At 46.3% G+C, this 24,229-nt stretch overlaps 1 protein-coding gene across 3 annotated transcripts in view; it reads left to right on the top strand.

The window, feature by feature from the left end:
* The window catches only part of KIF3C (kinesin family member 3C), a 34,246-nt gene extending 10,571 nt beyond the window's left edge, over positions 1 to 23,675 (top strand). For 2 of the 3 annotated variants that reach the window (XM_032497174.1, XM_006190214.3), the window contains 7 exons: positions 7,742 to 7,843; positions 8,514 to 8,636; positions 9,784 to 9,902; positions 10,378 to 10,494; positions 20,490 to 20,598; positions 20,772 to 20,944; positions 21,174 to 23,675. In XM_032497174.1, coding sequence (XP_032353065.1) covers positions 7,742 to 7,843; positions 8,514 to 8,636; positions 9,784 to 9,902; positions 10,378 to 10,494; positions 20,490 to 20,598; positions 20,772 to 20,944; positions 21,174 to 21,267 — 837 coding nt within the window. In that variant the 3' untranslated portion in view covers positions 21,268 to 23,675. The remainder of the gene's footprint in view (positions 1 to 7,741; positions 7,844 to 8,513; positions 8,637 to 9,783; positions 9,903 to 10,377; positions 10,495 to 20,489; positions 20,599 to 20,771; positions 20,945 to 21,173) is intronic. The other variant, XM_014563950.2, reaches the window with a different exon arrangement.
* Positions 23,676 to 24,229: the final 554 nt, after the last annotated feature.

Below are 24,229 nucleotides of genomic sequence, written 5' to 3'. Positions count from 1 at the left end.
TTTCCTAAGAGGTGGAAGCAAGGACTGTTGCACTAGTTTTGTTTTGCTCTTTGTGATGACTGGTGGGTAAGTGTCCATCAGGTACTGATACAACAAGTAACCGCAGGCATTTGATGGTACGTTATCAGTTACCAAGTATTTTCACATCTATTGTCCAACTTGCCATTCTTACCCAAAGCCTGCAAAGTTACTGGATATTTGTCCCATTTTACAGATGAAGTCCAGGGGGCTGATGCCCTAGATTTCTTACAAATAGGGTGGTAGAGTGTGTACCAGGATACAGGTTCTCTGACTGACACGCCCAGCGCTCTTAAATCATCCACCGAGGAACTTGCGAGGTGGCCCTTCCCACAAGCCTCTCTCGGGGACGCTGGTGATACTGACGGCCTCCCCTCAAGCATGCAGTTTATAGCTCGATCCCACTTATGTCTGAGGCTCCCTTGAGAGCTTCACAGAGGCAGAAGCATCTTCAGCAGAGCTCTGCCTATTTCTTAGCTGGAAGAGAAAGAAATGGTGCCCTGAGCTTTCCCGAGGGTTCCTGAGTTGGCAAAGGTGCAAATACCAAATGTTGCTTTTCTGCAAGATGCCACCCTGCCTGAACCCAGGAGAAAGCTATGGAACAGGGAAAAGACCACTGGACTGGGAATTAGGACGCTGGTCTTTAAATATCACTTCTGCCATTTACTGGCTCCATCACCTCGAGCAAGTCGCTTCACCTGTCTGAGCCTTAATTTCCTTTTATGCCAAATGGGAATCATACTCGTTATCTTAAAAGGCTCTTGTGATGATTAAATAGGATGTCACGCAAAAAGGACCTAGCCCAGCCACAGGCACATTGCATCTGAGGCTTCTGTCTCCTGCAGAATGTCACAGATCAGCTGGCAGTGGCGGGGCAAAGCCTGTCTGGCTTCTCTGTAAAACCATACTTGATGGTACCTCCTTGGAAGAGCGGCTGGCTGGGTCTGGCCGTCTCCATTCTGGCTTTCCAGAGCAGCACTTCATAAGGGCTGGGGCTCCTTTCTCCTCCTGGCTTCGCACTTCAGTTGGAAGAGGAAGAAGCGAGCCTTTGAGTATCCCAAGCTGTGTCTGCAAGCGGACATGATCCCTGTGGTGATCTTGGCTGTTAATTGTCGTATTAGCTGACCTGCCTCTAATACCTGGGATCAAGACCCTAATCAAATTGGGAAATTATTTGGAAAGCGCATAGTCAATACAGGAGCAGCTACACAGACAGATTCCTTAATTATGAGATTCCAGGCTTAGAATACTCCATCTCTGAGCCTCAAATTTTCTTATCTATAAAGCAAAGAGGGTTGGGGTCAATGATTCCCTGAGGTCAAGGCCTTAGTTGTCCTGTGATTTTTATCCCTCTCGCAAGAGACAGACCATGTCCTTGGAGCCCCCAGCTCTGTCTTTTCCACCCCCACAGCTTCTGCTGGCCTTTTAGTTACACTGAGCTTATTTAGAACCAGTAGAACCAAACCCAGTCCTGTCCAGAGGCCCACCCACTTGGACCTTTTGCCCTGAGAAATCACAAAGGCAGCATTAACGGGGGCAGCTAAGAGCTCTGGGAAAATTTCCTGGGAACTCGGAACCCCAGCTTCCCAGCCCCTCTGCTAAGTACCCTCTAGCCTGAAGTGTGCCTAGGGATTTGAGACATCCCTGTCCCTCCCTGCCCTCCATAGGTGATACTTAGGGACAGAAATCTCTGAGGAAAAAGAGATGACCACTGATATCTTCAGAGAAATGAAGAAAATAAAAAGCAAAAGCAAAAAAAAAAAAAATAGCTGTTTCTTGGCAAGGACTGGAATCGTGCATGACATATTTTAGAGTGTGGGGTGAAGCCAACAGCAGTAGACTGAATCTGGGGAGATGGGGGTGCTGAGACCTTGCACCTGGATTGGGGCGCATCCCCAGATTTCGTGCCAGGGCCAGCCCCCTCTACTAGCACAAGACAGGTTCTGTCGGGCAGGCTTGGCTGACTGGGGGCTGGGCCAGTGGGCAAGACTTGGCGAGAAACCGATAAGGCAAACTCAGCTGTCATTCAGACCACGTCCGTGCTGGGTCCCAGCAGGGCAAGCAGACAAGCATGGGGCAGGGGACAAGTGGAACAGGATGATATGGGCAGTCAGGCATTGTGCAGAACTGTCTTCGTGGAGCCCAGGGCCCAGCCAGAGGAGAGATCTTGCAGCAGAGTTCCAGGTCCAAGGAGGAAGCCTAACACTCAGGCTGATTAGCAAGAACCAGCACAGAAACCAGCCCCGGGAATCAGGTCTTGGGGGTGGCAATGGGAGGAGGCTTGGGTCTTGGGTGCCCTTGTAGTCTTGGCTGGTGCATCAAATTCCAAGCCTGATTGGCAGCTCAAATTCTGCCTGACAGTGTCTTCCTAATGGGTTTCTTGAACTAAGTGGGAGTAGCTGGAGAAGGTGGGGGCTGAATATACAAAGAATCAGGTCCATCTCCTCACTTTAAAATCACCAAAAAAAAAAAAAGCATAAAAGAGCATGTCGTAAAAGGAGAGATCAGACCTCTGTAAGCCTACCACAAAGGTATAGAGAATATAAAATTAATGGGAGGCTCAATTTTATACCTATTATTATAGCAAAATTTAAAATAATGATAATACTTCATGCCTATGACCCTATAATAAAAGTGGTTCCATTATTTATTGCTAGTGGTAGTTTAAGTGGTATAAACTGTTATAAAGGTAACTTGACAGTGTGTTCTAAGATGTACAAAATGTTTATAATCTTTTGTCCACTCCTGAAATTTCCTTCTAAGAAAGTCATCTAAACAAGCAAAAAATTATATGTGTAAGAGTATTTATTATAAGCATTAACCAAACAACCAAGATATCTTAAAATGGGGATTAATTAAATATAAATTATCCATTCTAAATATTATTGCAGTCATTAAACTTATAATCATAAACCTTAGGGGAGGAACAGGAAATTCTTGAGATATTTGATGAAGTGGAGATAGCAAAACATGTATTTATACCATGTCTGTAGATGTGAAAAATGATGTGTGCCTATGGAAAAATCTGGAAAATAGGGGAAATAAAAGAAGCTAAGTAGCTATGATGAGGAGTATGTGAAAGTTTTTTTCCATTTTATTTCTGTGGTTATTTTGACGTTAGTGCAAATATTTTTTTCTGAAAGCAGAGGACAATAAAAGATTAAAAATGTGTCCCCAGAATCCCTTAATGAACTGGGAAGTATTTAATCCAGCACTCCTGAGATATCATATTTCATAAATTTATTACCTTCTGTAAACAGAACTTCCCTTTGTTCTAAAAACTCAAGGTACAAGCTCTTACTCTCTGTACCAGGGATTGATTGGAAAAGCCTGGATCTTTCCTTTTCACACCTGTTTTGATGGTATAGTTTCCAGGTCCATCCATCCTCTTAACCTTTCTTTGTCTTTGCAGACTAAAGAGTCCTATTTTCTTTTTTTTTTTTTTTTTTTTTTTTTTTTTGAGTCTCTTATAATAGCCCTTGGATGGTTTTAGCTGCCCTTCTCTGGATCTTCTCTCTCCTTCATGTCCCCAGAGATGCAGTGAGTGAACGACACACAGTACTCCAGATTCAGCTGCATCATAGTTTTATATTTGGGTGGAATGATTTTTGTGTGGTTTCCAAAAAGCCTTCGTGATGGTGCCTGGCCAGATGCTATTGGCATTTTTAGCTGTGGCAGCATGTTAAGCCAGTGTCTTCTGGGAACAGTAGAGAAAAAACTCCCCCCTCTTCTCTCTTTTTGGTTTATAACTGATTGCTCATAGCATTTACTGAGTAGAGCTAGGCATTCTTCTTCCCCAAATATAAAACTGTGATTGAAGCTCATCTAGCATTTTTTGGCAACTCAGAAATTCTCTTGCTCTTTATCATCTGCAAGGATTTGGGGGCATCTTCGACATTGGTATTTCACCTTTCACCCTTTCTTGCAAGATTTCTAATGGAGATCAGTCCCACCAGTTGACATTTAAACATTTTTTCCATCTAGAGAGAGGCCTGTTTATTTCTGTTTCCTTTCCCTAATCCACCTCCCTGTGGTGAGAAAGTATTTCCCTTTTTCTATCTCCTTTCCACCCCCCCCCCACCCCCATGTAACTTTGAATAACCTCTGATGTAGACCTTTGCCAGAAGCGTTTTAACCTCTGAAGTTCTGGCCACCGGCTTCCCCACGGACTGGAATAATCTATTTTGTCCCTGAAAGAATTCTTGGAGATCAGTCAGACATGGTTTCCTCTTGCTGGAAACATGTTGCTTTCCTTTGAGCAGGTTCTGCTTTCTAAAGCACGCCGCACAATGTCTGCAGCAGGAAGAGTGTGGGCTTTGGAGCCAGGCAGACCTGAGCCTAGAGTCTCCATTTAAATTTAATGGCCATGATGTGACCTTGGATGGATTACTTAACCTCTCCGAGCTTTCATCGGGAAAATGATGGTGCTAATAGTCTTCCCCTTAAAGCATGTCACACGAGTCACCTGGGGATCTCAGATGCTGATTCACGAAGCCTGCATAGGGCCTGAGAGTCTGCATTACTAACAAGTTCTCAGATAATACCAATTCTGGGGACCGCTAAAAGCAGTGATTCTCAAATTTGACTGCACACTGAAATCCCCTGGGAACCTTCAAAAACCACCAATGCCTGGACCTCCCCACTTGCCCACCTCCAGTTCCAATTTAACTGGCAATGGGGTTTAGCCTGGGCACTGAGCCTGTTAAAAGCTCTCCAGGTGATTCTAATGCCCATCAGACGTTGAGACCCACTGCTTAAAGGGTTATTAGCAGGAGTAAATGTGAGGCTCCTGGCACATAGCAGGTGCAAAGAAAAGAATGGTTTTCTTTCTCTTGGTTCTTTGCCCTGTGCTGCTCCCTCCACCCTCGTCCCGAGTCTTTAAATCAGGCAGGAAAAAGCAGGGCACCAGCTGTTGCCCTGTGCCTTCCTTACTAGCATCTGCTCTAGGGCATCTGGCTTGGGAGTTCTCACTGCCACTCTTGAGGGGAAGGGACCAAAGTAATCCTGCCATGTGGCCCGGCATTGGGAGTTTTAAAAGCTCCCCAGGTGATTCTAATATGCAAACAGTTTTAAGACCTAGTGTCTTTCTGTTAGATGGCAAGGAGTGAAGACCACTTGGGCCACATAAAATGCCAAGGGAATTGCAAGGACTCAGGGCTGGGTGGACAAGTGTGTCCTAGAATGGGAGACCAGGCCAGACACCAGGTCCCCCCACATGCCATTCCCTGATAGTTTGAGGGATGAGTTGTCCATGGCCTACGGCAGTCGGGGGCTTCCTCCAGGTACGAGCAGAGCTGCTGCCTTCTCTCCTTCTCCCTCTTCACACCCAGCCCATCCCACCTGCCAGGCTTCCCAGATGCTCAGGCCCTGCTGCTCTGCCCCTTGGCCAATGAGCGGGAGTTGACCACTTAATGTAGGAGGACCTGGGCTGAAGATCCAGTTCTGCTCTGGATGAGAGAGCCCAGAGAAAGGACCTGAAAGGCACCTCTGAGGCCACCCCAACGATTTCTTTTCAGTCACCTAACATGTATGGAGCACTTCCTACGTGCCGGGCACTGTGCTAAGCCCTAGGACTCCGATATGAGTGAGGCATGATTCCTGATCTGAAGGAGCTCACAGAGGAGACAGGATGTAAACAAACAATGGTACAATATGGGAAAATGGTAGGAAAGTGTCCTGGTTATTGAGGAGGCCCAAGGGAGGAAACGTGCAGAGTTGAGGGAATCAGAGAAACCCTCCCAAGATGCTCAAGCTGTGTCTTGCAGAAGAAGTAGCCGTTTCCCAGGTGGACGGGGAGCAGGGAGAGATGCCCAGTGTTGTGAAAAGGCACAGCCCATTCAGGGGGCTGGAATTCTTCCCGTGAGGCCAGAGCACAAAGCACACATGGGAAGTAAGCGAGGCCCACCCTCGGGGCCCATAACTGCTACAGACTTTGGGGTTTATCCTGTGAGGAATGGAGGCCCTTTCAATAGTTTGCAACAGAGGAAAGGCATGTTCAGACTTGATTTTTGGTGGATCCCCTTGGGTGTCAAGTGGAGAGGGATGGAAGGGGAGACTGAGGCAGTGGGGAACTCATTGCAATGATCCAGGTGAGTCATGAGGATCACAGTGACGTCGGCAGTCATGAGGATGAAAAGGAGGGAGTGGTGTGCGTCATGCTGAGAAGACAGACTTGATGGGATTTAATGACTGGCCAGATATAGGGGTGAGAGAGATGCAGGGTGGGGCCTTAGCTGATGGGGGGAAGGTGCCCAGGGCACAAAACTTAAGGAGTCGCTCACTCAACGAGTGGACATGTGCCAACTTTGAGTGAGAAGGAGTCTTGGATGAATTGAGGTCTGTGCTATGGGGGTGGGTACCTGGGGAGACGCTAGCCAGAAGCGGGGCCTGCAGGAGGTGCTGGAGCAGCAGTGGCTGTCTGGCGAGGGTGCCTTCCTCTGCAGCAGCTCCCCTGCGGCAGCTGGGACTGGCCCTGCTTTGCTCAGTGTCCTCTGGCGTCCTCATGTAGCCCAACCTTTGACCCTCCGAAATCAGCCCTCAACCCCTGCTCTGCCCTCCAGGATGGATGGGGCCCTCACGGTAGCACAGGGACCCCCTGCTTTGAGAGCCCTCCCCCAGGTCAGCTGCTTCCACTGGGAAGAATTCCAGACGGGAGGCAGCCAATTTCTTCTGGTGGCTCAAGGTGATTTCAACCTTCCGGGAGGCCTGGGATGAGATCAGAGGACAGCTGGGGTGCCCTGGGGCAGCGCCCTCTGATTATCAGTAGTGAAAAGGCATTTTATGTAGTCACTATGGTCACCATTTACACAAGTCCATCATTATTTAAGCTTCAGATTCAGCAAGCGCTTACAGAATGCCTGTGCCAAGCACTGGGCAGGGGGCTTCACACAGCACGGGGCTCAGTGGGGAGGCTGGGGGAGGGCTCAGAGCTCACCTTTTTGGTAACTAGTTGTGTGACCTGAGGCTAGTTGCTCCCAGTTCCTCCCCTTGTTGGCTGGGGTCTCTGAGGGTGAGGATGGAGACACCTGGCCGAGGGTGCTCAGCCCATGTTTGCTGGCCATCTTGGAGCAGAGGCAGTTCCAGTGTTACAGACGTGAGAGAGGAAGGGGTCGCTCGGCCGAGGCTGGGCAGTTAATGGTGAGCCCAAGTCTTCCTGGTCACCTCCAAAGCTCGTGCTGCTTCTAGTGTCCCATATGCCCCTTAGTGTTGCAGAGTCTTCTCCCTCTGGCTTTCCTTCTGCTCTGCAGCTGCAGATGAGGGCCTTCCCGCTGCCTGTGTGAGAGCCCTCTTCCTGAGTCGGGAGCCAGCTAGTTAAAGGGTGGGCTGCCCGGTGACCGTATCCTCTGTCTCCCCGCCTCCTGAACACCAGCTGGGTCTGAGTTGCCAGGATTAGATTGCCGCCCGCACTCCCTTCCCAGGCATGATGAACCAGCCTTCCATCCGTATCCAAAGCAAACAGATCAGGTGCCCTGTATTCTCAGAGGGATTCCCTCTCTTTGTCTCACCTAATGGTACTGCCGACAATAGGAGCCTTGTGCAGGGCCCCAGGAGGCTGGAGGGGAAACTTCATTCTCAGTGGGGGTCATGAGGCCCCATGTGGACCCCAACTTGTGTCCCCTCCTGGAAGGACCACAGAGCAGGGAAGCCAAACCTCTCAAGCTGGGGCTACTGTGGCCCTTTGGAAAGCCCCGCAGCCCATCTCTTCACCCCTCTGTGTCCCCAGGCCATGGAGAGCAAGCTGCTCATCGGGGGCAGGAACATCATGGACCACACCAACGAGCAGCAGAAGATGTTGGAACTGAGGAGGCAGGAGATTGCCGAGCAGGTAGGTCTGGCGGGCTTCAGGTCCCTGGCGGGTGCAAGGCCCCGAGGCCACGTCTGGGGGACTCAGGGCAGTGAGTCATCAAGGACTCAGGATCTCTGGAGTTACAGTGCTGGGAACCTAGGACCTGCCGCCCTGCATCCCATGGTCCACCTGCCCAGGGGCCTGCTTCTGGTAGCTGGTGGGTGAGTGCAAGTGGTGGCTCTCTGTGATGTCAGCCTCCAAAATTCACCTGGCATGAATTCCTGGGCCCTCCACTACGAGGGTGTGAGTTCTTTGCCAACTGAATGACTGTGTCCTAAATCATCAAGAACCACGGTTTGTTGGTCTTACCAGTCAACTGTGATACATGGGAGAGGCTGAGGCAGCTGGGGAGCCAATATGCTGGGCATCTGTGTATGTGGTTGACACCCCTGGAAGGCACCAGCCATTTGGGCTGAGGTCTCCTTCCTCTTGGGGCAGTGGCTGGTGAAAGCATGGCCATATGAGCTGAGAAGGTTCAGAGAGGCTCCACTGAGGATGGGGTGGGAGCAATGGATCTGAGACACGGGACGCACATGTGGCCACAATGAAGCCAGCTTCTGTGCTAAGCAGACCGAGCCAGCCCCCCGAGCTCCCTTGGCCCTCCCCAGCACATGCTGCTCCACTGAGCCCCGTACCCTGCTTGGCCTAGAAACGCCGCGAGCGGGAAATGCAGCAGGAGATGATGCTCCGGGACGAGGAGACCATGGAGCTCCGTGGCACCTACACGTCCCTGCAGCAGGAAGTGGAGGTCAAAACCAAGAAACTCAAGAAGGTGAGATGCTACAGCAGGACAAGGTCAGAGTGCGTGAGGGCCTGACAGCCTCTGCCCAAGACAGGCACCTGCCCAAAGGGCGTGTGCTTTAGCAGCCCTGCTCCACTTGGCCTGAGCGGCTCACACCCTGAGTTCTGTTGCCTGGGTGCTGGGGTGAGGAGCGGGGGTGGTGGGGGGCCAGTTGGGGTGGAGTAGAGCCTTTTCTCTGGGGCTGGGCAGGGCCCATAGGCGGGAAGCACTTTCATTTCCACTCTCCAGGGCTGCCATCCACGTGGTCCTGGGTAACCTTCCCCTTTACAGTGTCACCAGTGAATCAGAGTTTGGAAGTCCAGGCAGAAAGCAGGCCAGGGGAGTGGTGAGGAGGCCTGAGGAGGCACAAGCCTGGGAGAGCCCAGGGAGGAAACACAGGGCCCCAAGGACACTAAAAGGGATGAGAGTCTCGGCCACCAGGGCCCTGCAGAGTCCATGGCTTGGGAAAGGCATGTGCCTGAGCCGAGGGTCCAGGGCAGGAAACAGCAAATTCCACCTGGATTCTGGAAGAATCTGAGAGTCCTTAGGGTTGCTGAGGTGGCTGCCCCAGAGCAGGCCAGGCAGAGGCCCAACGATGGTGGCAGTTTCCAGGGACACACCTTTCAGTGGATTAGGAGTGGGACAGGGGGGTTAGTGCTGCCCTCCACACCCCAGGGCTGCTGGGGAGGCAGGAGTGGGATGGGTCACCTTCCAAACTGGCTCCCTCCCTTCCCTGAGCCCTGGACCAGCGGTCCTGATGCTCGGGTCCTGATGCTGGCTCTTCTGTTACCTAGTTGTGTGACCTTGAGCAAGTCTGTGCCTGAGTTTCCTCATCTATAAAAAGAGGGTGTTGGACCAAAAGGCACCTTGAGTCCCTTCAAATTTGAACATTGCCAGATGTGGACAGCAGCTGAGAGGGAGCAGGGTAACAGGCCACAGTGCAGGAGGGACAGGGCAGCCCTTAGAATAACCTGTTCCGATTCCCGGTGGGGCCGGAGGGAGTTTCAGACTTGAGCCCTGGCCTCATACTGGACTGGGCTGGTGGACCATGAGCCTGCAGCCGTGGGGGCCCAGGCTGGGTGACCGGAGCCTCGGTGCCTCACTGGCCAGCCCCTGAGCTGCACCTGTCCCCACCCAGCTCTACGCCAAGCTGCAGGCGGTGAAGGCGGAGATCCAGGACCAGCATGACGAGTACATCCGCGTGCGACAGGACCTGGAGGAGGCGCAGAACGAGCAGACCCGGGAACTCAAGCTCAAGTAGGGCCCCCCATCCGCCATCTGGGGCCCTCACAACCATCCCTCGGCCCTGGGCCTCTCCCTTCCAGGCTCCTCTCCTTCCTGAAGGCTTCATTCTGACTGTCTGCTGGGCCATATGTCTGCATACCTCAGGAATAGAGTGTGTCTGAGGGATGGAGGGGGAGCCGTCTGGAGTTTCTCCTGCCTCCTCTGTTTCCTCCTGCCTCTCCCTTCATTTGATGAACCCCGCAAAGTGCATGCTGGGTGCTGCCCCAAAATACCTCCTAAAGCCCTAGCCTATATTCTTTGCATTAGAAACCATGACTTTCAAGCTCTGTTGTTACCATTGGGATCCCCTCCTCCCAGCTTTTTGGTGTCTCTGCCTTCTCTGTTCCTTCTGCCTCTCTGCTTCTTGCTTCTCATCTTTCAACCTTCACTTACATCGTGTGGTCTCTCACTCCCCAAATCCCCATCTCTACATCCTCCCTGCTCCCAGGTATCTAATCATCGAGAACTTCATCCCCCCTGAAGAGAAGAACAAGATCATGAACCGGCTTTTCCTAGACTGTGAGGAGGAGCAGTGGAAGTTCCAGCCCCTCATGCCTGGCGGAGCGTGAGTCTCTCACCGTGTGTCTGAGTCTAGGGGCTCACGAGCTCACCCCAGGTTGCGGGTGGCCAGCGGCCTATGGGGAGATGGAGTGTTCTGTGGATTGGGCAGGGCTGGGAAGGATGCAGTTGGAGGATGGGCTTCTCAGGACCTAATGTAGGCTTTCCATGAAGGAAGGGTATTCTGACAAATACGGAATGAAGGAAGTGTCTCCTTGGCCTGCGTTTTAGAAAATACCCAGTGAGGGGCCTAAAGAGGGGAGGAAGAGCATCTCAGCCTCTTGACAGTTCCAGTAAATGCTAACATTTGGCCAGTCTGGTGAATATTCATTTGTCAGATGCCAAAAACAGCAACAAGGTAATATTGCCAGGCATTTATTGTGTGTCGGGCACCATGGGAGACTCTGCAGACAGAAGGTCAATCAGACACAGAGCTCACAGTCCAACGGGGAATACAGAGTAGGAATCAGACCAGGAAATGATGGAGGTGTGAGGGCTTTGTAGCCTCACTCAGCTGGGTGATTCAGCATTTCCACCTGTTTCCTCATCATAGTTCTTAGGTACAGTCCGCATCCATTGGCTGGGTGTACAGCTCCCTCTGCTGGTGGCCGTGAAGAACAAGGTTGGCTATTCAAACCCAACAGAATGACTGCCTCACCCAGCCAGACCACTGTCCTTTAACTGAAAATCTGCGTACAGAGATGTTCAGGAGGCTGGACACCAGTGCACTCCCTGGAGATTCTTTGCTCTATCTATTCTAGGAATATTAATGCCAAGTTAGGGCAGGAGTCTTCCAAAAGCTAGAGTGGGAAGCTAGCTGTAGAAGTCTACAGCTTCTCCCTGGAGCATCAGATGCCTACTTACTCTTGTCTACTTTCTGAGGGGCTGATCCTACCCAAGGCAACACTAGGCAAGTTTTGTAAGTGGCAAGTTCATGAGTAAAGGACTTTTCGATGGTGTCACTTTGGATTTAAAACCCACCTTTCCAATCTAAGTAGAGACCTGCAGTTGTACAGCATCTAATGTGGAAGTTCTCCACCCTGGCTGCAACTAGAATCACCTGTGAGCTGGGTACCAGACAGTCTGATTTAAAGGGTGGATCCTGGGACTTAAAATTTGTTTTTCAAAGCTTCCTGCTGATTCTACAAGCCAGGTTCAGAAACTATCACTCCAGTGCCATCTGCTGGAAGAAGACCCTGGCGAGGCTGCTGCTCTGTAGGCTAATGTTGTGCTTTAAAAGTTCTTGAATTTGTAGGTAGAGGAATTTCTTTACATTGGATAGGGATGAGATGAGAAAGGCTCTGAGAAGGCATGTTTTTTTAATTTTTAATTTTGAAAAATAAGAATTGCAAGAATGGTAGAAAGAATTCCCATATACCCATCTCCAGATTCACCAGTTGTTAGCATTTCGCCACATCTGGCTTTATTAATTTCCCTTCCACCCAGCCATTTGAGATTAAGTTGCAGTCAGCCCTTTACCCATATTTCGTAAGAATGAGGACATTCTCTTACATAATTGCAGTACAGTGATCAAATTCAGGAAATTCTGTATTGACACAAGACTATTATATAAGCAATATTCAATTTTAGCTAGTTATCTCAATAATGTCCTTTATGGCAATTCTCCCCACCCCCGACTGGCCCACCTACGATGGTGCACTGCATTTAATTGTCATGCCTCTTCATTCTCCTTTAATCTGGAACTGAGAAGGGATCTTGATTTGAGTTTTGGAAGTTTCATGCTTCAGAGGAGTTTATTCATTTCTCAAGCCATTGCCCCTGCAATTTTCACTTGACCGCCTCAGCACGCAAGCCAGACTTCAAAGCATGGTGGGTTCTTTACCTGAAGCTAAGACAAGCTTTCTGCTTAATATTTATGAATTTCCGTTTTTTATTTCTGTTTTTTTTTCTAAGTTCTTCCTTTTATGAAACTTGAACTTTTCAATTAGAAAACATTTTAAATCGCATGTTTCTCTTTTTTGCAAAAGCAAATGTTTGTCATACACTGGAAAACCATTCACAGATTTTTAAAATTAAAACAGCTGTCTTAAAATAGTTCATGTTAAATAATTTTTAGAGTAGATTCCAGGAATATCTTTTAAAAAGGAAGTTGTTTTCCAAAATATAGGTTAGTATCTTTACTTACTGTTGAACTACTGCCTTTCCTGGCCTCTCATCCCTCTCTTTGCTTTGAAGATGAATTTGTGCTGTTTACATGCTCTTTTGTGGGCCTCTGAAAGCCCCCTTGACAGCCCCCTGTCCTGAGTGAGACCCAGAGGAGCAAGCTAGCTGCTTTTCCCACCTTTCCCTTCTCTTGTGATTTCCCCCACCCTTTCCCCCCAGCATCCTTCCTGCTCTAGGAAAGTAATGCAAAGAAAGATTTAATGTTTTCTTTGCCATTAGAAAGCCTGAAAACTCGGATCATTCCTCAAAAGCTGCTTGCTTGAGCTTACTCTGCAGCGTTTTCTTTTCCATAACTCTTTGGGAAGAATCAATCCTGACATATATCTCCCTTTGTCTTAAATCTGCGCACAGCTGCTCCCCAGCCTGCATTTGCTGGGGTATATTAGCAATGGTTCTAACTGAGTCTCAAATAGACCGTCTTCCCTCAAAATTTCATATTAACAATGTAAAAGAGATAAATACCTTCACAAGGTTTTTTTAAAAATTATGGTTAAGTATATTCACAACTTAACTATGTGGTTTTTTACAGAATATGTATGTACCTCCTCAGAATACATACAGAGTATATACTTTTGTGTAGAAAATATCAAAATATATCTAGGTAAGGGTAAAAGGTATTAAGGCAAGTGTGACATCCCAGTGTTCTCCACTGTACTTAAGTACGGATGATATAAGCAGGTATTATAGATTTAAGAAAAAATTCCAGTAAATAAATTACTTCCAAAAGACTTACTAATAAATACCAGGTAATCAACTACATACTATTCTGAATTACTACTACAAATTATTTTCTTTTGCTTAATCATTCTTTTCTTTTTCATTGCCCATTGTCTGATAACTGCAATAAATATTTGTCTTCAGAACTTAAAAAAAAAATCACAAAAAGACAAAAGAAAAGTAACAATAATCTAAGAAGTTTTTATGTGAAACAAAAATTTTTAAGTACTTTTTTTCTTTTTTTTTTTTTAGCAATAGTTGGTGGTTAAAAGTAAAAACAATTCCGTCCTAATTAGAATTCCCAAGTGTGATTGTGACTTAGCACAGAGAGCCCCGGGGTAGCATCATGGTTTGAGAGTTGCTGGCCTGGACCTCTGAGACTATCTGCCCCCAGCCCCTCCTCTCACCACAGAAGGCTGAGGGTGGGAAGGTCCTTGGATGCAGCTTCCTCCACTTCAGTGAGTCCTGGGGCTGGAGGCTTTAAAACAAGCTGCCTCCCTGGGAGGAATTGGGTCCCACTATTTGCAGCAGAACTTAATCAGGGCTGAAAACTCTTTCCAAAGCATATTTAACTAATCAGGACACTGTCCCATTTGCTCAACTCAAGTGTGGAATATTTTGCTTCACTTTGGCCTGTGGTATTCTGGGGATGAACATACCAAAGACTGCTCAAAAGGAGAGGGAAAAAGCATTGTTGGAAAGAAATTACCTCAAGTCATGCTCTTTAGAAAGCTTTTGTTGAAGGGATCCAAATTGGAAGGGAAGAGGCAAAATTGTCACTATATGCAGATGACATGATACTAAATATAGAAAACCCTGAAGACTATACAAAAATTACTAGAGCTGATAAATGAATTCAGCAAGGTAGCAGGTTACAAGGTTAACATGCAGAAATCTGTTACATTTCTTTCCACAAACAATGAAATATCAGAAAAGGAAAGTAAAATAACAATCCCTTTTAAAATTGCTTCAAAGAAAATAAAATACTTAGGAATAAACCTGACCAAGGAGGTGAAAGACTTACGTGCTGAGAACTATAAAACATTGATAAAGGAAATTAAAGATGAATTAAAGAAATGGAAAGATATCCCATGCTCTTGGATCGGAAGAATCTATATTGTTAAAATGGCCATCCTACCCAAAGCAATCTACGGATTTAATGCGATCCCTATCAAATTACCCAGGACATTTTTCACAAAACTGAGACAAATAATCCTAAAATGTATATGGAATCACAAAAGACCCACGATTGCCAAAGCAATACTGAAGAAGAAGAATGCTTTCGTTGTAAAAAACAAAACAAAACAAACAAAAAAAAACTTCCCCCTCCTCCTGCTGTAGCTACAAGCCTTTACCCCACACACTCTTCCCCGGGCCTCTCAGACAAGGAGTTATTGTCAGGGAGCTCTTGAAAACATGCTGGTATCAACTTATTTTGGAAGTCTGTCTCTTTATTCTTTTTCCCTCCACTGTTTCTTTGCCACCCCTGGTTGATACACAACAGCTTCAGGTGAGGTGCCTTCCACAATCACAAACAATTTCGTGTTCAAGTTACTTTGAAAAAAAAAAAAGTCTGCAGCCAGCTCCACCAGTAACTGTTTTACAAGTGTGACCTTTTCTTTTTGGTGGTGCATGATAGACTTCATTTTTAATTGTGTTTACACAAAACTGTCTTCCAAGCGTTGTGTGTTTGGCAATATCTGTAGCCCATCGTTGACAGTTCACAAAATCCTATTTGTAACTTTAGCCCTTTGGTGTTTGCAATCCCTGCCTCGTGAGAGTCTTTTCAGAGGCGTCGTGGTGCTGTAAAAAGAGATTAGACTTTGGATTAGAACATTCTAGTCCCTGCTCTCCCTTGAGAAGGCTTTGTAACCTCTCTGAATGCAAGTTTCTTCACCTGCAAAGTTGGAATAATAAAACAAAAGTCCCTGCAGGATTGTCGAGGTGGAAGTGAGATCACATGAGGCTGCAGACCAGCGCCAGGCACAGAGGAGATGGTCCAGAAATGGTTGCGATCATCCCAATAAGCCCCATCCTAATCGTGGAGACGCCAGAGAAACCAGTTTCCGTCAACCCCTAGGAGTGCCGTAGAAGGGCAGTTTGGCTTGTTGCTTTTCTTTTGGATTTTGATTTTTTTTATTCAGACTGCCTCCAAGTTGAGAGAGGGAGCTTTCCTCACTTTAAATAGAATCGGTGTAGAAAGTTAAATTGGTTTCGTCACAGAGGCAGAGTTTACCTCAGAACCTTCTCAGCTCTGGGTTGACTCCCTAGTTTCAGTCCCAGGACTGTGACAACTGAGAGTCTGAAACAAGGAGAAATCTTAGCCTTCCCAGGCAGGATGTGGGAAGTGTGCAGGGGATAGGGGAAGAGGAGTGGGAGGCTCGCCATGCAGGGGGTCCCACAGGGGGACAGCTGACCGCCTGCGAGGTCGGAGGGACCAGATCATGGAGAAAAGTGGGATTTGCTGGGGCGGGTGCCTGTAAAGGACCTGGAAGGAAAACAGCCGACGATGTTGGATGCCTGTTTTCAGAACAGGAGAGGAAAGCGGGTGAGCATACAGCTGATAATGAGACTCAGGTCAGCCTGTGAGGTGGGACTGAGAGAGGACTTTTTAATATTAAAGGAAAAAAAAATGATATTGTGATAGCAGCTATCTGGAGGGAGGGTCCTAAGAGAACTCTTAGGTTCTACTCAGCACCGGATAACTGTTGGTTTGAGGGGCAGATACATGCAGAGCCAGGCCGCCGTTCCAGGCTCAGTCAGCCACAGTCTGCTTACTACAGAGGGATCAGTTGTGGAAAGTAGGCCTGGGGCACAGGAGAGAGAAGATGGGAAGTCTGGTGTCCCAATTACAGACTCCCCTCCCCCACCCCTCCTTCCCACCTGCCACCCAGAATAGCCCTGGCATCTTTATTGGGTCAGGCTGCCAATTCACACTGAGCCATTGCTCTGCTCGCCCAGCCCTGTCCCCCTGTCCTGTTCCCAGAGCCTGCAGCCTTCAGAGCATACTCGGGCTGTGTGTACTCCCGAAAGACAGCACAGCATCATAAAATTATTTGGAAAGTTTCAGTTCTGAGTCTTTCCTAATTGTATGGCCTTAGATGCAAAAAGCACTTCCCTTTTCTGAGCCTCAGTCTCCTTGTCTGCCCTGTCTACACCTCAGGAGGTTGCTGTGTAGTTCAAATGGAATGCATAGATGTACCTTATAAATGATAAGTTATTATTTTACTAATTTTCCCCCTCCCCTCCCACCGAGGCTGCTGCTCTGCACCGGCACAGCCTCCCACCTCTCAGAGCTGGGACTTCCACAGCCTCATCTTTCCTTGTTTTCATCTATAAAGAGGGGTCAGCAGGGACCCTGAGTGGGGTCCAGTACTCTTATGTACACTTGATAAGAAACCATGAGAATGCTGTTTCTCATTACTCTCGGCTGCAGAAGGCAGGCATTGTTCTGTTGGCTCCTGCACGGCTTGCTCTATTCAAGGACAGAATGTCCTATCTCTGAATCACTCAGCCTGTTTCTTCTCTTCTGTCTTCTCGCTGTCTGCCTTTTGGCTTTTTTCATGCTCATTTGTATCCCTGTTTGAAATTAGCAAGCGGAATTGAGAATAAATAATCATCGCAGCTGCCATGTGTTGAGCCCTTGCTGAGGGTTTATCTTTAATCTCAGCAGTTCTGCAGGACTGGGATGAGGTATCTGAGGCTCAGAGATAATAAGCCACATCCCAAGGTAACAAACCTTTAGGGGTAGAGCCAGCATTCAAACTCAGATCTACCAGACTCCAAACCCTGTATTTTTTTTTTTAATGGAAATATCTTTCTTGCTTTCTTTCCTATCTTTTTTTGAATAATAAAATACCTCAGACCCACAAAGTTGCTGAAAGTAAAAAATCTAACATACCCTGAGTTGGTGAGGGTATTGAGCAATAGAAACTTTCTCATGGGTATAGCCTCTTTGAAAAGCAATTTGGCAATATCTAGTAAGTGGAAAACGCACATTGGAACCATTCCATTTCTGGGTATATACCTCAGGGAAACTATTGAATATGTACTTGAAGATACTTGTGCAGAAATGTTCACCATAGCATTGTGTTAAATAGAAAGGGTGAAAAAAAGGAATTGACCTAGATGTCCATCAACAAGAATATATATAAAAAATATATATATAAGATGCTATATTGAAACCTTAAGATAATCAATGTAGTTAAACTTTAATAATCTAATCTAGAGTGGCATGTATAAATGTAGAAAACATGTTTGTTGACCACAAAAAAATGTAGTATGTATACTGTAGAGTACAAAATTTAGAAATAGGCATACAAATACCATATATATTTTTATGAATATCCACATATATAAAGTATACAAATATGCATGATATTGATAAGCACCAAACTCGAGAGTAATTAACTTTGGGGAAGGAGAGAGATGGGAATCTTAAAAATTCTGTCTGCATTTTATTTCTTAAAAAAAATTTGGTGTTAAGTAAGATTTAACAAAGCTGGATGTAGGCATGAAGATATATATATTTTTTCTATGCTTTTCTGCATATTGGAAATAATTTATTAAATGTAAAATTATACATATTCATTATAAAAAATTTAAATATTTCAGAAAGGCATAATATGATGATAATTAAAAATCACCCATAATCACACCATCCAAAAACAATAACTGTTAACATTTTGTTGAGTATCCAGACTTTTTCTAAGCATCCACACATGTACACACACCTCTTTAAAATAAAACTACATTTTATCTGCTTTTTTACTTAACATGTTGTGGAAACCTTTTCATGTCTACATAGAGCCATGAAATGATTTTAATGACTACATAATATTCCTTCACATGGGTAAATAATAATTTAACTGGTCCATATTGGTACACTTTTGGGTTGTTTCTAATTGTTTGCATTTGTAAATAATATTGCAGCAAACATCCCTGCTTATAAAATTTTTGTCCCCATCTCTGATTATTTCCTTAGGAAAATTCCCAGGAGTGGGAATTTGGATCAGAGAACATGCACTTTTTAAAAGCCAAACCTGAGTTTTGTTTCATTGTTTTAGAAATAATAGCTTTATTGAGATATAATTCACATATCATAAAACTCACCATTTTGAAGTGCATAGTTCAGTGGATTTTAGTATATTCACAGAGTTGTGTAACATCACCACTATCTATTTCCTGAACATTTCATCCCTCCAGAAAGAAACCCCAAATCTGTTAGCAGTCACTCCTCATTCTCCCCAATGTCCCCACCCCTAGAAACACCACCAGTCTACTTTCTGTCTCTGTGGACTACCTGTTCCAGATACTTCATATGAATGGAATCATGCAACATATACTCTTGTGTCTGTCTTTTACTCGGCAAAATGTTTTCAAGGTTTGTCCATGTTGTATCATGTTATCAGTCCTTTATTCCTTTTTGTTGCCAAATAATATTCCACTCTATGGATATACCATATTTTATTTATTCATAAGTTGATGGTCATTTGGGTTATTTCTACTTTTTGGCTATTATGAATAATGCTTCTATGAATAGTCATATACAAGTTTTTGTGTGGGCATATGTTTTCAATTCTCTTGACTATATATCTCGTACTCTTAGGTCATATGGTGAGTCTATGTTTAGCTTTTTGAAGAACTGCCAAACTGTTTCCAAAGTGGCTGTATCATTTTATGTTCCCACCAACAATGTATAAAGGTTCTAGTTTCTGTCTGTCTTCACCAACCTGTATTCTTGTATCTTCCGTAATTATAGTCATCCTAGTGGCTGTGAAGTGGTATGTCATTGTGGTTTTGATTTGTATTTCCATAATGACTAACAGTGTTGAGCATCTTTTTATGTGCTTATTGGCCATTCATATATCTTCTTTGGAGAAATGACTATCCAGATCCTTTGCCCATTTTTAAATTGAGTTATTTGTCTTTTTATTGTTGACTTTTAAGAGTTATTTATATATTCTGGATACAAGTTGTTTATCACATACTTGATTTGCAAATAATTTCTCCCATTTTATAGGTGGTTTCACATTCTTTATAATTTCCTTTGAAGCACTAAAGTTTTTAGTTTCAATGAAGTCCTAGTCGTCTGTTTTTTTCCTTGGTTGCTTGAGATTTTTTTTAAATTTAAGTATAGTTGATTTACAGTATTGTGTTAGCTTCTGGTATACAGCATAGTGATTCGGTTATACACATATATTCTTTCAAATTTTTTTTCACTTTAAGTTATTACAGTGCTTGAGCTTTTGATCTCATATCTAGAGAACTATTGCCTACCCTGAGGACATGAAGATTTAGTCCTCAGTTTTTTTTTTCTATGTATTTTATAGTTTTAGCTCTTACATTTAAGTCTATGATTAATTTTGAGTTAGTTTTTTTATATATAGTACAAGGTAAGAGTCTATTTTTTTTTTTTTTTTTTTTTTTTTTGCCTGTGGATATCCAGTTGTTCCAGTACCATTTGTTGAAGAGACTGTTCATTCCCCCATTGAATGGCCTTGGTACCCTTATAGAGAATCAATTGATTGTAAATAAAAGGGTTTATTTCTAGACTCAATTCTATTTCACTGATCCATATGTCTGTCCTTATGTCAGTATCACACAGCCTGGATTACTGTTGTTTTGTGATAAGTTTTGAGACTTGGAAATGTGAATCCTCTACCTCTGTTCTTTTTAAGATTGTTTTGGCTATTTTGGAATTTTTGCACTTCAAGCCTGCATTTCTAATCAATTTTGTGTTTACTCCTATGAAGGAAAATCAAAAAGCAGAACCACTAATTAATGGTTTTATATAGTGTATGAAGTCAGTCTATGAGTCTGACAGCTAAACTAAGATTAGATTTCCTTTCTTCATCCTAGCCTTCAGTCAAACCTTTTCACTGTGGGAAAAAATTGAAACAAGGAGAGTGAAGGAATATGTGTCTCCTTGTGTTACACGAGGTTTGAGTTGTCAGGTTGTATTAGAGCAAAGAGAAAAAAATTCCAGACCCCGCAGTCTGCAGGGCCCTGTGACTACCTGGATGATACTTAATCCATTATGATGTCATTTTCCTTGTGTGTTTGGAGGAAATCTGTTTTAATGTAGCCTCTTCCCTCCAGCAGTAACAGCCAAATGAAGAAGCGGCCAACGTCTGCAGTGGGCTACAAGAGGCCTATCAGCCAGTATGCTCGGGTTGCCATGGCAATGGGGTCCCACCCCAGGTACAGGGTAAGAAGCTCGGAAGTGGATGGGGGGAGGGGAGAGAGAACCCAGGGGAGGTGATGCTCACAACCTCCACTTCCTCTTCCTGCCTCATCACCCTTGCTACTCCCATTATTTACCAAGTGCCTGGAAGATGCAGTCATCAGGACCACTGCTCACATTTGGTATTCCCACCATAGGCTGAAAACATCATGTTTCTGGAGTTGGATGTGTCCCCTCCAGCTGTCTTTGAGATGGAATTCTCTCATGACCCAGATCAAGATCCCCGTGCGCTACACATGGAGAGACTCATGCGGTTGGACAGCTTTCTGGAAAGACCATCCACGTCTAAAGTCCGAAAGTCCAGATCCTGGTCAGTACCATCACTGTCAGAGTGGACTTAGAAGGCACGGAAACCAGGTGGCTGGTTGAGGCTAAGGAGGGTTTTGGTTGTACCCAAAGGGCATGAAGGGAGGGTGATAACTGGAGCTGTCAGCCGACATGCTGCAGTGACGGGATGAGGGAAAGGAAAGTCCTCACTTTCCTGCTTCCTGCACTTCCTCGACCTCCCCTCTCACCCATCTCATCCCCACCCACTACAGGTGCCAGAGTCCTCAGCGGCCCCCACCTTCCACCACACACGCCTCACTGGCCTCCGCTGCTCTGCACCCCACGACAGTGCTAGACCACGAGTGACAGCCCTCAGCCAGACTGCCCATCCAGCGACTCCGGGGACGGGGCAGCCAACCCTGGACCATCTCGCCTGCCGCTCGGTGTGCGTGCGTGTGTGTGTGTGTGTGTGTGTGCGCGCGTGTGCATGTGTGTGTGCATAGGTGTGAGGAGGGTAGAACCTGGCAGTCCGTGCCACTGCCAGCCCTTCTTAGCCTCCTTTATTTAATTAATGTTATTTATTCGTGGAGCTGAGTTCGTGTGGGAGAGATGCCCTCGCCTGAGCCTGCCGGGGTCACCGCCTAGCCTCCTTTTCTCTGACTTTAGACCCCCCTGCCCCAGTCAGACCTCGGGCTCCTCCCCGTCACTTGCCCCCAGAAGGAAGGCGGCTAGTACCTGAGAAGAGGGTACTTTTTCTACCTGGCTCTCTCCATAATCTCCATCTCCTCCTACGCTGACGGTGAGCAGCTCCTGAGCACTTTCTGGGACTAGAAAAATGCCAGGTGACCACTGAGGACAAGAGACGTCCGTCCTGACGGTGTTGAGCTTGTGCTCCCAGCGGAGAGAGCCCTGCTGGCCACCTTCTGGGCCTCAAACCTCTTTCGGCTTCTTGGGCTCCTTTTCAAGGACTTCAGTGACCTCATCCACACAGCCCATGCCGTTCAGCTTTGGCAAGAACTCATAGCTTCCCAAACTGCTTCCTGCCCACCTTCCCAACTCATGGATGGGAATTGTGAACTGAGCAGTTGCTGCCTCCTGGGGACCTGCAGGAAATGGAACAGTCATGGAGACAACATGGACAGTCATCAAGGGAAGTCCCTCCTCCGGGTCCCTTTGTTTCTGTCCCCTCTGAGAAGTAACTTTGGCCGACCACCAGTCAGGCCAACTCCCCATCTTCGAGATGCTGCTTCTTCCTGCTTTTGTCATTTTCCCTGCAGCTGCCAGGATCCCAGTTCATAGTGGGAGGGATCAGTGTCATTGTCCCCCTGGCTAAACAGACATATCGGAATCTGTGGCTCTTCCCATCATTGAGAGCAGGAGATGGAGACCCAGACACAGCCTGCCAACTCTGCCTATCACCCCTGTTTCTGAATCACGTTTGTTGGGCACTGTTTTGTTGAAAAGACCAACTCTTTCTTCAGTGTTGTGCAAATTGGTCGCTAGGGAAGTACTCTTCACTTTCCTTTGTGACATCCCAAGATGTCTCCAGGTATCTCAAGTAAATTTCTACAAAAAAAGGAGAGAGATTTAATTTTCATTGACTTAGTTTTTAAGTGTGTATTTTGATGGAAGGGTGGAGAGGTAATCATGAACAAAAACAAGTGGTTTAGGATTTCAAAATGCCCTAATAGTGGGAGCCTCCAGTTCCTAGAATACGAGGAGTTTAGGCATAGGGGTAAAGGCATGAAACTGACAGATCCGCCTGGAATTTGGTGTGTGGAGTTGGTGATGGGGGTCGATTACCTGCTTGTTCTCTTTCCATCAGGAAATGAACCCTTGCACAGTTTGAGTTCTGCTCTAAGGACCAAGCTATGGTTTGGTTTAATTCAATGATGCTGTCATTTCTGCTGTAACTGCTGTGACAACTCAGTTACCACTTACTCCTGTCCTTCAAGGAAAGAACATTTTTCATCAGAGCCCAAGAGATTTTTTGAGACTCAGGATTCAGATCAGAGGTTCAGCTGTGGCTGGGACAGGAGTGGTGTGTAGAAGTCGCCCAGGTGGCCTGGGCGCAGAGGGACCTCCGAGCCTGCGTTGAGCAGCCTCTCCCACTGACCTCTTTCTCGTTTGTGGATGAAGCTGCACGTGTTACCCCCGTTCATCACTTGGACACATCGACTCTGCATTTTCTGGTCACGTGACCCTCACAGTCTTATTATAGCACAATATACCCAACTTCCCCATCCCCAGTCTGAGGGCTGGACCCAAGGTGTGGTCAGAGGAGGAGCTCCTGCCTGCAGTTTTGTGTACGTGTGTATGTGTGTGAGTGTTTGTGTGTGTGTTTACCTCCACAGGGGACATTCTACACTCAGTGTAAGATATGCTGGGAACAGGGCCACTGGGGTGGCTGGATCTCAGTCTCTCTGTCTCTGTCTCTCTCTCTTCTTTTCCTTTTGATGTTTCGAACATTTGATTGACAAAGTGAGGGCCTTGATTAGGACCAAATTTCCATGTCTGTTGCTATGGTCTTTATTTAGGACAAAAATTAATAATGCAGTGGCCCATCCTTGTCACTCTAAACACATGACTATACCGGACATATGTAATATATAAATATATATATATAAAACATTACCCTCTGTCTCCTTGGCTTAGGATGAGATTCTCTGTTGAGCTGAAGTGCACCTGCTGCCCAGTGCGTCCAGCAGCCCACAGGCCCCAGCCCTGTTCAAATTAACACAGTCGATAATAAAGGAATGAGTATCGTTACAGAATTGGTTGCCTGCCTTCTCTTCCCTTTGATTCTTTCTACTTTTGTTTTCTTTTTTTATCTTCTCCCTTCTCTCTCTTCCTGGTTTTTTCCAAGAGGGGTTCAAGAGTATTTGGAGCCCAGCTGCAGTTATCAGCACCTCGGAAAAGAACTGGCTGCTCAATAAAAGGGGTCTCTGTCTGACCAGCAGTGCTGAGGGGCAGGGCTCAGGCTCTGGTCTGAAGTCTGTGTTCAAGCTATGGCAGCACTGTTCGTGTTCTAGGCTGGTGGTCCCCTCCAGTTAATTCTGAGCTATTAGCAGATTTCAGAACTGTCTATATGCTGTCCAGATTAGCTGTCAGTATCATTTGACAGCTCTGCCCCATCTCCTTCTCCACGTATCAGCCAAGAGAGATTAAAACAGGCAATAATGTGTTTAAAGCACATAGATATGCCTGGCGCATGGTGGGTGCTGAATGAAAATAATTAAAGACTAGCTTCCCCTTACCCTCTCTTCCCAGGCCTCTTTCCCTCCCTCTGGGTTCTAGCTGTCGGCTCCCTGTAGCATGGAGATCTTAC

This window comes from Camelus ferus, chromosome 15 (genome assembly GCF_009834535.1).
Source record: "Camelus ferus isolate YT-003-E chromosome 15, BCGSAC_Cfer_1.0, whole genome shotgun sequence".
In the NCBI taxonomy this organism is placed as follows: Eukaryota; Metazoa; Chordata; class Mammalia; order Artiodactyla; family Camelidae; genus Camelus; species Camelus ferus.
Note: the sequence above shows the minus strand (reverse complement) of the source record. Positions and strands in the feature narration are given on the sequence as shown.